The 14,759-nt window shown below is 43.4% G+C and overlaps 2 protein-coding genes across 2 annotated transcripts in view; one reads left to right on the top strand and one right to left on the bottom strand.

Moving 5' to 3' along the window:
- T265_15152 (hypothetical protein) overlaps positions 1-3,075 on the top strand; it is a gene marked incomplete at both ends in the record, with an annotated part of 30,012 nt that extends 26,937 nt beyond the window's left edge. Inside the window, 3 exons of the mRNA XM_009176811.1 lie at positions 1,558-1,827; positions 2,094-2,232; positions 2,872-3,075. Of these exons, the coding sequence (XP_009175075.1) occupies positions 1,558-1,827; positions 2,094-2,232; positions 2,872-3,075 (613 nt within the window). The remainder of the gene's footprint in view (positions 1-1,557; positions 1,828-2,093; positions 2,233-2,871) is intronic.
- A 3,729-nt stretch (positions 3,076-6,804) lies between these two features.
- T265_10438 (hypothetical protein) overlaps positions 6,805-14,759 on the bottom strand; it is a gene marked incomplete at both ends in the record, with an annotated part of 39,308 nt that continues 31,353 nt past the window's right edge. Inside the window, 4 exons of the mRNA XM_009176810.1 lie at positions 6,805-7,185; positions 8,893-9,000; positions 11,267-11,362; positions 14,621-14,707. Coding sequence (XP_009175074.1) covers positions 6,805-7,185; positions 8,893-9,000; positions 11,267-11,362; positions 14,621-14,707 — 672 coding nt within the window. The remainder of the gene's footprint in view (positions 7,186-8,892; positions 9,001-11,266; positions 11,363-14,620; positions 14,708-14,759) is intronic.

Here is a 14,759-nt window from a genome sequence, read left to right as displayed (position 1 = left end):
CACGAGGACCCTATCCTGGTGGGCAAACCGCACCAGGAACACGTAAGCTCCTTTTCACAACTTTCTATCAAGTTTTCGGTCCTTCACTTTGCACCATTCTGAACACCATTCTAAGAACAACACCCCGTTTCGGTAGATGGTGTTTTGGCATTCGTAGCACATAGCCGACCTACCGTAGTTGATGGGTGTTTTCCGCATTTGAAGTACCTGCTACACTACCTTATGTCCGCTTTTAAATTGCCTCGTTACAAGTCCGTTGACGTCATTCGACACCAACTTTTCTGATGTATCAATGGTCGAAAACTTGAAGACACTGTATATCATCTGTCCGCAGAGGCATGTTTCGTAACCACTCAATACAGCCCTTACCGTAACCTAGTACACGCAACCCTTGAGACCCAGTGATATGTCTCTTGGATACTACAAGTGACACAAATCAGCAAACTTGATTCTGGCGTTTGAGCCTCGTGCACTGAATTCATCAGATACACTTCCACCAAAACCAATGCAACTACGGAGGTATGTAAAACTACTCAACCTCCAGCGGTTCTCCGCGAATTGTAAGGGATATGTTTAAAGGCCGCATGTTATGAAGCATGGCTTTGCACTTGAAAGGTGCAAAGTGCATGCCAAAAGTGTTCAGCTTGTTCAACAGTGCTTCGCCTTTGACTCAATACACCCTTACCGTAACCTAGTACACGCAACCCTTGAGACCCAGTGATATGTCTCTTGGATACTACAAGTGACACAAATCAGCAAACTTGATTCTGGCGTTTGAGCCTCGTGCACTGAATTCATCAGATACACTTCCACCAAAACCAATGCAACTACGGAGGTATGTAAAACTACTCAACCTCCAGCGGTTCTCCGCGAATTGTAAGGGATATGTTTAAAGGCCGCATGTTATGAAGCATGGCTTTGCACTTGAAAGGTGCAAAGTGCATGCCAAAAGTGTTCAGCTTGTTCAACAGTGCTTCGCCTTTGTGTTCAAAGATGAGGATAATAGCGATAAGAGTCTCACCGGTGATGACTTAGACACCGGGATCTTTGAACAACTTTCAGCGTTCGCTTCATTATTTCTTCGGTGATGAAGTTGAACAAGAAGGAGAGAGTGGACATCCTTTTTGGACTCCAGACTCTTTTGGTGAGCTCACCAAATACACAATGCTCCGTGGACGGAATATCTGTGTAGTGTAGTTTATGTGAAGTCAGCAGTTCCGTTCATCAGCAGACTGTCTCTCCCCTAAATTTCTGTCTTCGACAACTGGTCCAGTTTTTTGCGTACAAACGATTAGGTTTATTACTATTGCACAGATCGCACGTTACGCTCTCTAGTGAACATTTTTTCATCGTTACTTCGGTCTCAAAGTTGAGTCGCTCAAGCTGTCCAACTTATCTAATTACCCAAACTGCCAAGATGGAAATCGGAAATCCCGTCATATGAACGTATCATCATACCATACTCGTTTTCCTGTCGTTTTTTTGTTGACAAATCCGTTCAGTTCCGTTAAGTGGCTACTTCTCTGTTCCGTCTTCTCGTTCCTTCCCCACCCAAAGTCCATTTGTTGCAGGTTTACTGTGGGATGTCACAGATCGGGATATGGATCGATTCACCTTACAATTCTTCAAACAGTGGCTCTTTACCGACAATGGCAGTGAAGCGGGTGAGGACATCATCAGCAATAGTTTGACAGCCAACCACAAGAAACCGCCTATGAGCACATGTTTGGTTCAGGCCACATCGGCTTGCAAGTTAAAACATCTGGTTGGAAAATCTGTAATCATCTATGGGATCCCTGCAGAACCGTTGTTAAGGCTTCCTTTGAAGTGTGTTGACGCATCGAACTGAGGACTGTCTATCAGTGTACTGTGCTAAACGTGCAGTTTAGAGCTTTCTTCTCAAATGCACTTCAACGTGCTTCTCTTACCCTCCCTTTGGGTTTTTTTTTGGTAAAGTGTATGCAGTTTCTATGATCTATTTTGCATAAGAAAAATAGTTGGGATAATTTTCTATGTACTCGGCCGTTGTTTGCGATACACTATTTTGTCAGTCACCACGCAGTTTTTACATGATCTTCGGATTTTCATCACAGCCTGGTATACAATCTAACCGGTTCGATGGGTTTTCTGATGAGGGGATCCTGTCTCTTACTCTTCTGTGGCTTTCTTCCAGCAAAGGGTGATTCGTCCGATTTGATGCCTTGGGTTGCAATTGCCCACGTTCCACGATTGGTAGGACCATTTATGCAGATTACAACCCTGTGTACGTCGCGATATGCGCTCTTGTACATAGCAATCATGTTCGTGTCTTTTATTGTTCCATATTTTTGAAACCACATATGCTCGTTCTCCAGAGGACCTGTTGTAAATACGATATTTTCAATCCTAAGATACTTTTCAGCCTCTTGCGTTGAAGACTAATGTGTCTACGTCTTGGGAGAGCGGACTAATCTGGACGTAATACACTACTCATAAGGTTGCTGAAAATTTCGTGACAGCCCACGGCTGGTTTCGCCCTTCTTCGGGCTCCTCAAGTAGGCGCAGTCCCCGAGTTTCCGTCTACCTTATGTTCAGTTGAAAAAAAATTTCAGCTGGATTCAGTTGGGTGCCCTGTTAAAACCGAATTGGAGGTCAAATTTCTTCTCCGCTTACGCGATAGCATCTATTGTTCCTTAATTCAAGGACTGGTTGAGTATCGGCCAGCTTTATCGCCTTACAGATACCTCAGTGAACGAATGTTTTAAGCTCGAGAAGACGCTATCTAGCTTAGACACCAAGGCGGCAAGGTCTCAAAAGTCAAAGCGAACATCACACATTGGTTCTAATCCATTAAACGCACACACGAAAATGTCTTAGTGGTTTTCCATAAAGGAAACTACTCACAAGGTTGTTGAAAACTCTTCGACAGCTCACGACCAGTTTCGTTCTTCTTGGGGCTCATCAGATAGGCACAGTCCCCGAGTTTCCGTCAACTTTATGTGCTACTTGAACCTAAATTGGACTGTTTTCGAGAAATACACTCATTTCCAAATCAATTTCGTTTTCACGAGAGATTCAGCTGAGTCTCTGTCTTAGTGGTTCTTGGATGATGATCGGTCATGACAACAAGCCTCAGTTTGGCGACCTGACAAAACCGGCCTTAAGCAAAGTAGATCGGTTTGAAGCAATCTATCTTCATAGTTTGTCAGTCAGAATGCACTGAACTAGAGCACTGTCAACCTGAATCTACTCAGAATAAGTAGGAGTACGAATCCGCCACTTACCAATGTATTGTCCATTACGAAAGGGTTTTTGGACTTTGTAGGTCTTTGTTTGATGTCTGCTGTGTGGTTCAGCGCGGTGGTCCTCGTGAGGATCGCATCCAGAGACCATTTGAGAATTCAGACATGTCCGTAGGTTTAGCGTTCGCTACATATATTTGTAACAAACCTCTCTATCTGGTCAGTTGAGTGAAAATACCATTCGTGAATTTCTTAGGAAACCTAACGGTCGTGAAGTACATAGTTAAATGTTTACTACTAGCGTGCCACCATTCGGTTGTGAATAATCAAAGACAAGACGAACCTCGAGGTGTGCCTAATCTGACACGAATTCAGTTGATCTTAATACCGTTTCGCACCTTTTCAGCATTCGAGGATTCTATGATAGTCAAGTACTATTTGTCCACATATTGAGCGCCTACTTGTGAGTATTTGAAAATTGGAATGGGGGGACAGTAATGAAATTAAGCAAAGTCAGTAGTGACCTTAATAGCATTTCGCACAAATCGTGGGCATTACCTCAGGAACCGTGGATAAGGCTCTCAGATGAGCAAGTGCCATGTCCTGTTCTTGATTCTCGCTGTTTCAACTTAGAACTTAAATTGTTTACAGTTCATGGCTGTTTGTAAACCTCCAGTTTGATGAAACGTCGAAACTTCATCCAACAGTGTATGTAATGCCAATGAATTATAGAAGATTAGTGGCGCTGTGTTGGAAATTTGCATTTAAGCTGTCACCCAGAGAATGCTTACCTCGATTTGGTGTTAAAACGATGTCATTTCTGGTCAGGGTGAGGTGAATTTGCTTCAAAAACAAGACAGTCGATGAATCGGTTACCTGTAGGACAAACCAAAGTGCATGGGTGAAGTAGACGGTCTTTTCTTGCAACAAAATACTCGAAGTTCCGGTGCGCTTGCTCAACCGCGATGTGAAACTTTTGGGCTCCAGTTATACTGAAACTAACCGGAAATATACTGGAACCTTGGAGAAGTTTTCTCGTTCCTCTCATGCGTGATTATGATCATTCGAATACACTCATCAGAAGCAGGTCTTCTGAAGTCGGCTTCTATTCCAGTACGCTCTTGAAGGTAGAAAACAAGCGTGAAGTGAAATACGCTACCTTATACTGAAAGAATTGGCTTCTTCTAAAGTAAATCGCTTTCTGTGGAATCCTTTGTATGCCCTCTTCCCGTGGAATCAAACGGTTTGGTGTTATGGGTGACGAACCTCACCCATCATCATTACTGAAAAGACACCACCGTATTCGCACATGTAACAGATAGTGGGTGGAGCTTTTCATATCATTTATGGGATGCTGGAAAATCTAGTACAATATTTGCTATTCCTCGTATTTGCGCCGCCACACAGTCCTCCCTCATAACTTCATCATTGCGGTACGTGGGACTCCGTTGTACATACCGTATTTTACTAATATGTTACTCAGATAATCAGTCGCATAAAACAGCTTGTTTGCCACGCTACGTCTTCTGATGTGAATTTGTTTGAAATATGGCCTTTACTTTCGGCGAAAATACTCAGGGGAGATCGCCGCTTACTCCTTCTCGACAAGCGTGAAACCTCTTAGACCTAATTCAAAACTGTCGATAGTGTAGGATTCCGGTTAAACGTTTATCAACAACTAGCTTGCGGAAACGGCAAATTTTCGGTTGTAAACGAAAACACTGTAGATAGATATCATGTGTTTAAAACGTGAGTTGGACTCAAGCTGAGCCATTTTTTCATCGTGAACTGGCTGACTTACTCGTACTGAATAAGAGACAAACAAATAGACTCTGCAGGATGTAGTCTTTCAGCGTACACGTACGGTAGTAAGTCGTTGACTACATGAGCCAGGTGACAGCTCACGCTTCACAGTTGGTTGAATAGTTCAGTATATCAAGCTCTGAACCATGTACCGAGACTCCCAGAAGACACAGTTTTGGCCTTCGGAAAACAGGAACTCGAAACATACTGCGAAACAATGCAGGTGATGTATTCATGAGTTAAATCGAATTAAATATTGCTCTGAAGTGGGTAGCTACGCATTGAAGTTAATAGCTTTGATGTACGGGTGCTAGTCACTGCGTGATTGAGCCAAGTGTGCTCGGGTGCATGCCATGCGCAAGGCGTCGGAAGAACGTTCCAATCGGATACGTTGCTGAGTAGCCGGTCGTGATGATTAAGCCAAAACAGTCGTATCTGCAGCTTCCTGTTTACTTAAGGAACTACCATTTCGGCACAAATTCACATCTATGGTTGGTGACGTCAGACAACCACTTCCAATCGCCATTTCACGTGGCCGCACTGAGTCCGAATCGGATAAATAACATGAAATAAATCCACCAGCTGGACAAGGCAATAAAAATGAGCGTCGGCTTATCTCTGTGATGAAGCTAATCGTCAGATAAGGATTGTTAGTGGCGTAAAACTGATCTACTCTGAAATAACACCTCATTCAAGAAATACACTCATTTGCAAATCACTTTGGTTTTCACGAGAGACTAATGAGTCTCTCGTTTATGATATTCTACAACTGAATGTGCTGCACACAGGCCGCCTCATGTTTCAGTTCGCACGATATTCGAGATATCGCAGTATATTTTCATAAAGGAAACTACTCACAAGGTCGCTGAAAACTCTTCCACAGCCCACGACTGGTTTCGCTCTTCTTGGGGCTCATCAGATAGGCGCAGTCCCCGAGTTCCCGTCAACCTTATGTTCTACTTGGATGTAAATTGGACTGTTTTCGAGAAATACCCTCATTTGCAAACTTGGTCACTGTGCCTACCTAATGAGCTTCAAGAAGGGCGAAACCGGTCGTGGGCTGTCGAAGAGTTTTCAGCTAGCTTGTGAGTAGTTTCCTTCATGGAAACACCCCATTCAGTTCTACCAGACCCGGTTCAAATCACACGTTGCAGAAGACATGACCGAAGTAGTGGGTGTGGTTGCTCAACCGGATTACCTGACTTATCCGATTTTTAGTCGATCACACAGACCTCCACATCCTCCTGTACTGAGCAACAATGTGGTGATAATCGAAATCGTTTTTCCCTGCAACAAATTCGGACGTTCCCCTTTAGGCTGTCAGCTCAATCACTACACCAGTGCACATTATCAGGTCATGTCGAATGAACCTCGTCATCGAGTAAGCATAATATCGGTCATCTGTCCACCAACAATCAGTGGATTTTCTCAATAAACTGGTCGTATAAAAATCCATTTACCGAATATCTGATACGATCCTTGATGGTGGCATCGATCGCATAAACAACCTACATGACTTAGGTCCTGTATATCCGCATGCTCACTTCATCATTCTTTGGGGACAGCTGCATTATACCCAAGGTTGTTTGCTATCTTGGGGAAAAGGACCGCTCAATCTCGACCTTCTACTCCATCTTCTTTCTGTTTCACATACGTGAATTGATCGTGCGATCCTATCTCTATAGAAAAGAGGATTCCAGTGTATTGGAAGTAGAGCTCAATTATTTGTGTAGAGTGTTCTGATTCAACATCAAAACCCCCGATTCTTTTCCTTTATGATTTATTTGTGATACCACTGTGCACTGTATGGTGGTGGATCTCCATAGTAGCGTGCCCTCAGGTATTCAGGGATCAGCTGTTGGTCGAGAAGCGGTGGTAAGTCAAAACTCCTTTCCTCCGGCATGTAGACCCTTCGACCAGTGGCTCCATCCAACGGTCGTCTGACTAGAGGTGGTGGTGGTGGATCGTAGATAAACGGTGGAAAATCATCGCTATCGTGTCTGTAAAGAAAGTCTATGGGACGAGGTAGTTCCGATTCGTTGGGCACTTTTTGCGGTTCGGTGCTCTCGGGTAGTCTGCGTGGTCTGTGAGCCGGATTCCTCCTGTTTTGGAATGCCCGGTCCTTCTCCTGAACGTGTTTATTCGATTCTGTGGATTCTCCCTGTTTGGGTAAAAGTTTAACAATGAAGGTGAAGGATGTTTTCAAGTCTTTTTGTTGCGTTGTCTATCAGTGTCTACTTCGTTTGCTCATGGCTACGTATGGATGCATTAAATAATTAGTTGTGCGTTATTAAAACATTGGATTTAACACTGCCTATCCATGTTGGCTGAGCCGTGACTTCAAGCCACCGTGAGGTGATGCTTGAAGCAATTGTAAATGACTCGAGATAGCCCACTGTTTAAGGCGCGAAATCACTAAGTGGAAGGTGCATAGTTCTCGACGGCTCCTGTGTAGGATTGGGCAACCTAGCAGTATCTCAGCCCTCATGCTTCCTTTGGGTGGTGTGGCAACCAGGCACCGAAAAATTGTTACAACTGGACGATTATTATTACTGTTATTATCATTATCCGTTTGGTTCCCTGAGGCACCAACTGTGTACTTTGGGCAATTTACATTTAAGAGGTGGACTGATCGTCCACCGTGTTGAAGAGTGTGACCGTTTGCGGACCAATCTGGTTCTCAGAAGTGATTTCTTCGATTTTGATGACCTGGATGGGTCGTCTTCGTCGTAAATATGAAATTACATCAGTGAACGCGCCCCTAGGATCCCAGTGAGACTGGATTCATCTACCACAAATTTGGTCTTTTCAGATATCCCAGCAATACGGTTCGAGAATGCACCTCAGTATTTATGGTTTGCCCAAGAACAAATTATCCACCCAGCTTTGTTCGCTTATCCAGCATCCACTTGCTCCGGATGTCGCTACGCAGTTGTGCCAGGGACATGAATACACACCAATGAACTAGTTACGTTAGTCTGAAACCTCCAAGGGAGTAGCGCGATAACGACACAGCTGGACCATTAGCTACTTTCCGATGACAAAATTTTGACATCGTAGACAACACCTGCACATCGGTCTCCTGCCCTCAGGTATCTGAGGATGAACTCCAATCTGCCGCATCGCAGTCACCTTCCGAAAGCGTTGTTCCGTATACTGCTTCGGTTCTTACTGTCACACTTGTGTGGGTGCGGCCCATACATGTAGGCCCAAATACCTCATCGTTCTGCGGCCAAGTTTTCACTCATTCACTCCATATGTAAAGGTTGTTGGCGTTTTCAACGTTCCAGTGTTTCCTAAATGATGAGGGGACATTGGTGGGTGAACAATGGACGTATGTTCGAACATTTTTAGTGACAAACACACGCCAAAAGGACACCGGAAACTAATCAGACTGGCTTTGAGGACAACTTTCACAGTCTCGAGCAGATAGGTTGTATTAGAAGCCTACTCTCACTGACCGGTTGGACAAGTTGAAGCTCCAACTTTCATGGCAATATTATCACTGATTTCGGACCTTGATCCGTGATTTTTTTCCTGCTCGGAGTATCCGTAAGCTAAATTATTCATTCTTTCAAATAAATCTCTACAGAACAAAAATTCCCCTATCTTTTCACTCACCAAGTCCGGGTTATGCTCTCGGTCCGAACCTCTCAAAACCCAGTCTCTGATTGGTGTTGAGGGTACAAGGTCATCACGAACTAAAAAGTCGTTTTGACTCTCAGAACTCTATACGAAAAGAAGCAAGGAATATAGCCCGTCAAAACCCAATTTGTATACAGATTACTGTATAAGTCGAATCCTTATAAATAAGTAGTGAATCTTCTCAAATCTCTACGAACAAAAATTCCCCTATCTTTTCACTCACCAAGTCCGGGTTATGCTCTCGGTCCGAACCTCTCAAAACCCAGTCTCTGATTGGTGTTGAGGGTACAAGGTCATCACGAACTAAAAAGTCGTTTTGACTCTCAGAACTCTATACGAAAAGAAGCAAGGAATATAGCCCGTCAAAACCCAATTTGTATACAGATTACTGTATAAGTCGAATCCTTATAAATAAGTAGTGAATCTTCTCCAATGAAAACTGAACATCTTAAGGTATAACCTAGGACGCATGAATTCTGTCTCAATGATAGGCGTATGGCCTTCAGAGGTACATACAAAGTAACAGATAATTGACCCAAGCCATCTCCTAAGTCATTCACGAGGAGGAATTAAATCAGACCGCATGATGCTCATTTGACCTACCGCAAAGTTACTGTCAACAATGTAGTTTTTCGTCACACTCGTTCCCTCTCTGGGGAGACCATCCTTTGGCGACTGTCGGATGGGGTTCCATCTTGGGAGGGTCATCTATACCTTAGGGGGGGGCAAATAGAATTGACACCTATCCTGAGTGCTCTCTCGTCGGATCAGACGGCTGATGTAATTACAATGGAACGTCTGAATCCATCAAAGCCACCCAAACAAAGTGGAACACCACTTTACAAGCAAAATGGAGGACTTGAAATGGGAATAAGGGTTACTTAAGGAAAAGAAACTATTCCCCATTACTTCCAGTTGGTCTTCTGGCAGCTACATGTAAAAAGATGACGATGCAGCAGAGAAATACAATATCAACTGTTGTGTAATTTTATCTATCAATAAAAACAAAACAGATTTTGATTCCTACTGTATTTTGCCGTATGTATTTCAAGTATGTTGCGGCTGGATCGATTGAATTTTCTCCCAAAATCCACGAGATTTCATGACCAATCATCTTATGGAACATTCTCTGCTAAATTATGCACGAGTTTTTTGTGCCTCACTGAGTGTACGGCTAGCAACTCGGTTTCGAAAAGGCGGTATGCGTCCCGTGTGGCTAATTACTCTGCGCTGTTTTCTGGCAGCCGGTCAGTCTACATCGCGAACCATCGGTTCATCGTGTTAAACGATTTTTGTATCGTTTGTTGAGTGGTCCTTCCCACCCAGTCCGCTGGGTAAAAGAGCCATAACATATGAATGGGCTTAACTATGGGAGAAATATTCGAACTGCCACTGCCCTTAATAATGAGACACGAAAAACACTGAGAATTATGAAGCCTTTTGTTCATTTTGGGACATGTATTAGTTCCAATTGTGATGTGACTTGAGGTAAAAGTATAAATCTGTAATACTGCAATCGTGTTTGCTAATTTGAGACATATCCCTAAATCTTAAGGAACGTGTGTATCAGGTCACAGTAGGGCTGTTTTGTACGGTTGTGACGGCTGTGTGCAACCTTACGAGTAGTGCACTGCGCCCAGATAACAGTTATCTTCATCTGTTCGCATCAAAAGGCGACTTCTGCGGTGCCATCCTACTCCACATGATTAAACTGGACTGTTTAGTTAACACCATTGTGAAGTATCTGACATTGCAATGAGTATTGAGTATCTTCCGCCAATAAGCTTCACGAGCCCATTTAAAATTTTTTTCGTGATCGAGAGCGCTAATTCCGGCCCAGAAAGGCATGAGGCATTCGTTGTTGAACAAGCCAACATTGCCATAAAAAACAAGAAGTACAACATATCCTTGAATATCACTGCCACCCTCTCCAGTATAAAACCTTCAAGAAGAACTTGCAGATCTTGGTGCGCTTCATATAAATCTTTGGTTACAGCACTTCAGTATCGGTTTTCTCAAGAAAGTTTCATTTCCTTAAACAATCATTAGACTGACTTCTGTGAGAACGTTTTATTCATGAAACATTAAGTGATGCTGAGATTCAGATGGTTAATGTGCGAATGTACTGACTCAAAAGTCTGTAGTTCGAACCCAACCCTGGCATCGCGACTACTCTTCAGGATCAAGCAAGTTGCCAGCATCTCACCCCTCGTGCTTCCATCGGGTGGCAGTGCAGCCGTTCATCAAGAGGCTGCTACAGCTGAATGATTATTTCATAACCATTATTGATACAAACTTGCCTTATAGCCTTTTAGTGTTATTGTGTTAGCTCGGCCTTTTTAACATATGTGCCAACGACTGGGAACAGTGTCTTTCCGGCATATCGGTACCCTCAATTCCGCAATGATACGCGGAGGTCGAACTGTACTCATACGGCTACCATCTTGTTCCAGACGTCGCCGTCTCACTGGAGGACATTTGGAAACCTGGATTTCACGATGTGGAATGGATTTTGTTTATTTGTCGATCTTTATTTCCTTCATAGAATCCGGGCAAAGAAACGACGATATGGATTGAAATGATCAAGTGTTACTCACCGTTTCATAGTCCTCATTGTCCACTGCCCGTAGGTTTGACTGCTCTGGCACAAGCCCGGGGTCTTCCATGTGAGACTCTGTTTCACTCGATGTAGTCTATACAAAAGGAATGCAACTGAATAGTTCTTTTTTTAACACAATGTACAAGGAAACCGTACAACTATTGCCATACAAAAACTAAGGAGAGAAATCTCATTTTACTTCCCCGATAAGGCAATACTTTGCTGCAAATAACTTGGCAACTCACAGCCGGTTTGGATTGTTTGGATCTCACCTAGCATGCATGCATGGTCCACCAACCCCACTTCGTAAATGAACACTAGATCGGTCAAGACTCACTTGCAAATTATAATAATGTTCACATGAGGCTCAGTTTAATCTCTCGTTTAGGATGCTTGTCGACCAAATGTGGTTTGCCAATTCATGCTACAGTTGATCAGATATTCAGGATGTCGACCAGTTTTATCTTGAGATAATGGTACTTATAAGATCAATGAGAAATCTTCGATGACCCGTTGCCGGTTCTGCATTTTTATGGCTTATCAGTTGGGCGTAGCACCGATTTCCATCTCCTACCTGGACACTTAGTTGTACATCGTGTTTGTGCTGTTATGGGCTCCAAATGAGGCACGCGTTCATAGAAATCTGTTTAAGGACCATAGAAACCTCTGACGGATTCCAGGTTCAAAATGCGAGAAGAAAACTTCCAGGTGGCCATTGTGACCGGACGCACATGAATGTCAAGATATGTGCGCCCGAAATCTCTGGACCCATGAATCAGCAAACAGACTGAAGCTACGCGAGATGAACCGCCAATAAAAACTGAGGGATGGCGTCCAAGAGAACAATATGGTCACAGATGGTCGCCTGTCTACTGAACTTAAAGCGCAGAGCTGAATTCAAGACAGCATGGGTCGACCCAAGGTATACTTTTAACTCTCATCTGACAACAGTTGGCCAAAGTTTGACTATATTTTGTTTCTTCTGCAATTCCGATCAACAATGTCTTGTTCATTGTCTTCGAAATCACTGAGAATGGCGGGCGCGTACTACAGATGCAGTCACCAATACACCATCCAAGTAAGATTACATTGTCTACCTTCAAAGGACTGCTTCTAAGGGAGGACCTACTAACTTATCTGATCTGGAGACAAGTTTTCCCATAAAAACTATTTGTCGGGAGGGATGTACGACAAGCAGTTGTTAGCAGTCGTTATTCTTTTTTGTATCCCGCACCCTCCAGTCAGATAGGCTTCATTTAGTCGCTGTTTTTGAAAACCCAAGGATATCACTTTCGCTGCCCAAAATTTAGTCCACCCGCTTAGATTTTAGACGGATTTACGCCATGGTAAACAACTATTTATGCTGCAAAACGTTAAGAATGTATACATTTATATATATATATTAAAAATATCTGTCACGCCGTCCTCATCACCAGATGTATTAACCGCACACCTAGAGCCCCAGAACCCCAAATATGGTATTCAGACAATATTTTCTGAAAGCATGTGCGCCTACAACACCAGGTTGGTCTTTTTCATCTCTATGGTCAAAAGTTTGTGATCATTCCACGCAGATAACAATGCTTTTGGATTAAACAAGTTGAATGTTTTGTCATCTTGAAACAAAACCATGCATTCTTGTGTCCAGTTAAAACTAACAGTTAAAACTAAACACCGATAATTGCGTCGAAGGTAATGATATTGTCGATGCGTCCGTGGTCAGGGTTCAACCCAGCTCGGAATCACGTATCACGAAACTCCAAGATGCTTTCACTGGTGTCCTGTGATCATCACTGTCCTAGCCGACCACTCACCGTTTTCGGATAGTGAGTGTGTTGACCAAATATTCAAACTCTCTCATGTGCTAGAACAACGCCATACATACGAACGACCAACACTTTTGGTATTACTGGATCTCCAAGGCACATTCGACTAGGTTAACTGGTTGTCCTCCGACACGCTTACCCTTCAAGGAATGCCCCGGAAGTTTTTGTACATAATACTTCCTTTGTATTCTCAGAATTCCGGACGTGTGTAAGAGAATACGCAGAGCTCTCCTAAAGCTTTCATACACAAAGCGGGACACTTACTCTCCCCAGTCCCATTTAGCCTCGTGATCAATGAAATCATGAGACGAACGCTGGAAGGTCCCAAAACCCCGGTGTTCAAATAACTTCTGACAAATACCTTATCAATCTTGAATGAGCAAACGATATCGTTCTCATCTTCGACCTTTGGTATGCACTTTGCACCCAGAAAGTTTAAGGCCATACTCGTGGACGGACAGCAGAACTGAGACGTCTTCAGGTGTTTGACAATCGTTTTCTCAGAACCATAGTTCATGTGGGTCGGTGTCGGTGAATCTTTAACGAAGCACAAAGAAAGCAAGTTTTTGGTTGTGCAGCGGGTACTTCCATTGAAGATTATGTCTAGCACCAGAACCTGCTTTGCTTTGGACATGTATTGCGTTTGCTGAACGATCGTGCTGTTTTCCGTGCCTGATTCCGAGAGGTGGCCAACACTCAACATGGCAGATGGGCATGAAAGAGATTACGAAACGTCTGGGTGCTGTCGGTGCTGCACGTCTTCCAGGTCGAGGACCGCGTGAACCCCATTGCGCCTGGTTGGAGACGCTGCAAGGTATGGCTTTTTTGTCTGTTTTCAGATTGCCTGAATGAGTGTCTGGAGGTGTATACACCTCGAAATGATCCCGGTAAGCTATTTCTAAGTCACTCTACCCGTTTACCTTCATGCTCTTCTACACCGTAAGGCTTTCATGGTTGTATGGCAGCGAAGCACCAGTGTTGAACACTGATATCATGCTGTCCATGGTAATGTTGATAACGATGATAGTGATATGCTCAATGGTTTTTCTTTGCTTGTGTCATTACGTCAGTGTCACCAATTCTGAACTTTGGAAAATTTTGTTGCACAGTTAGCCTGACATAAAACTTAGACTTGAACTTTGGAAAATTTTGTTGCACAGTTGGCCTGACATAAAACTTAGATTTTGCGAGGGTCACGGAGCATGTCGCCAAGCCTGGGGGCAGCGATTGAGTTGACTCATCCTCTAGTATGCCATGCACTATCTTTTAAAGTAATTCACTAAATAGTGTCCAATATGGTTGTACAGAAAAAGCTTCAACCATTGCACGTGGGGTTTAAGTGTCCAAAATGGCAGCGATTTTCGCCTGTTCTTAATCTGTCTCGAATTGATGTGAAATTTTCTCGCTCCTTCCTAATGTTGACGAAACTGCCAAAAACTTTGCGTGGTACCGCGTCCGAAAACAATCATTGTGGAAAAATCGTGCAAAAATTCGTGAATATGAAGTCCATAGAATGTAACACTCACCTCTTCCTCATCATCGTCATCGCTATCCATTGGTTCTGCTGATAGACGGCGATCGGTAAGTGGTCCATCGAACTCATGATCCTGAGGCTGAATTGATTAATGTATTTCATTTTAGTTTCACGCTACTAAAAATTGATAA

Source organism: Opisthorchis viverrini (genome assembly GCF_000715545.1).
Source record: "Opisthorchis viverrini unplaced genomic scaffold opera_v5_363, whole genome shotgun sequence".
Classification (NCBI taxonomy): domain Eukaryota; kingdom Metazoa; phylum Platyhelminthes; class Trematoda; order Opisthorchiida; family Opisthorchiidae; genus Opisthorchis; species Opisthorchis viverrini.
Note: the sequence above shows the minus strand (reverse complement) of the source record. Positions and strands in the feature narration are given on the sequence as shown.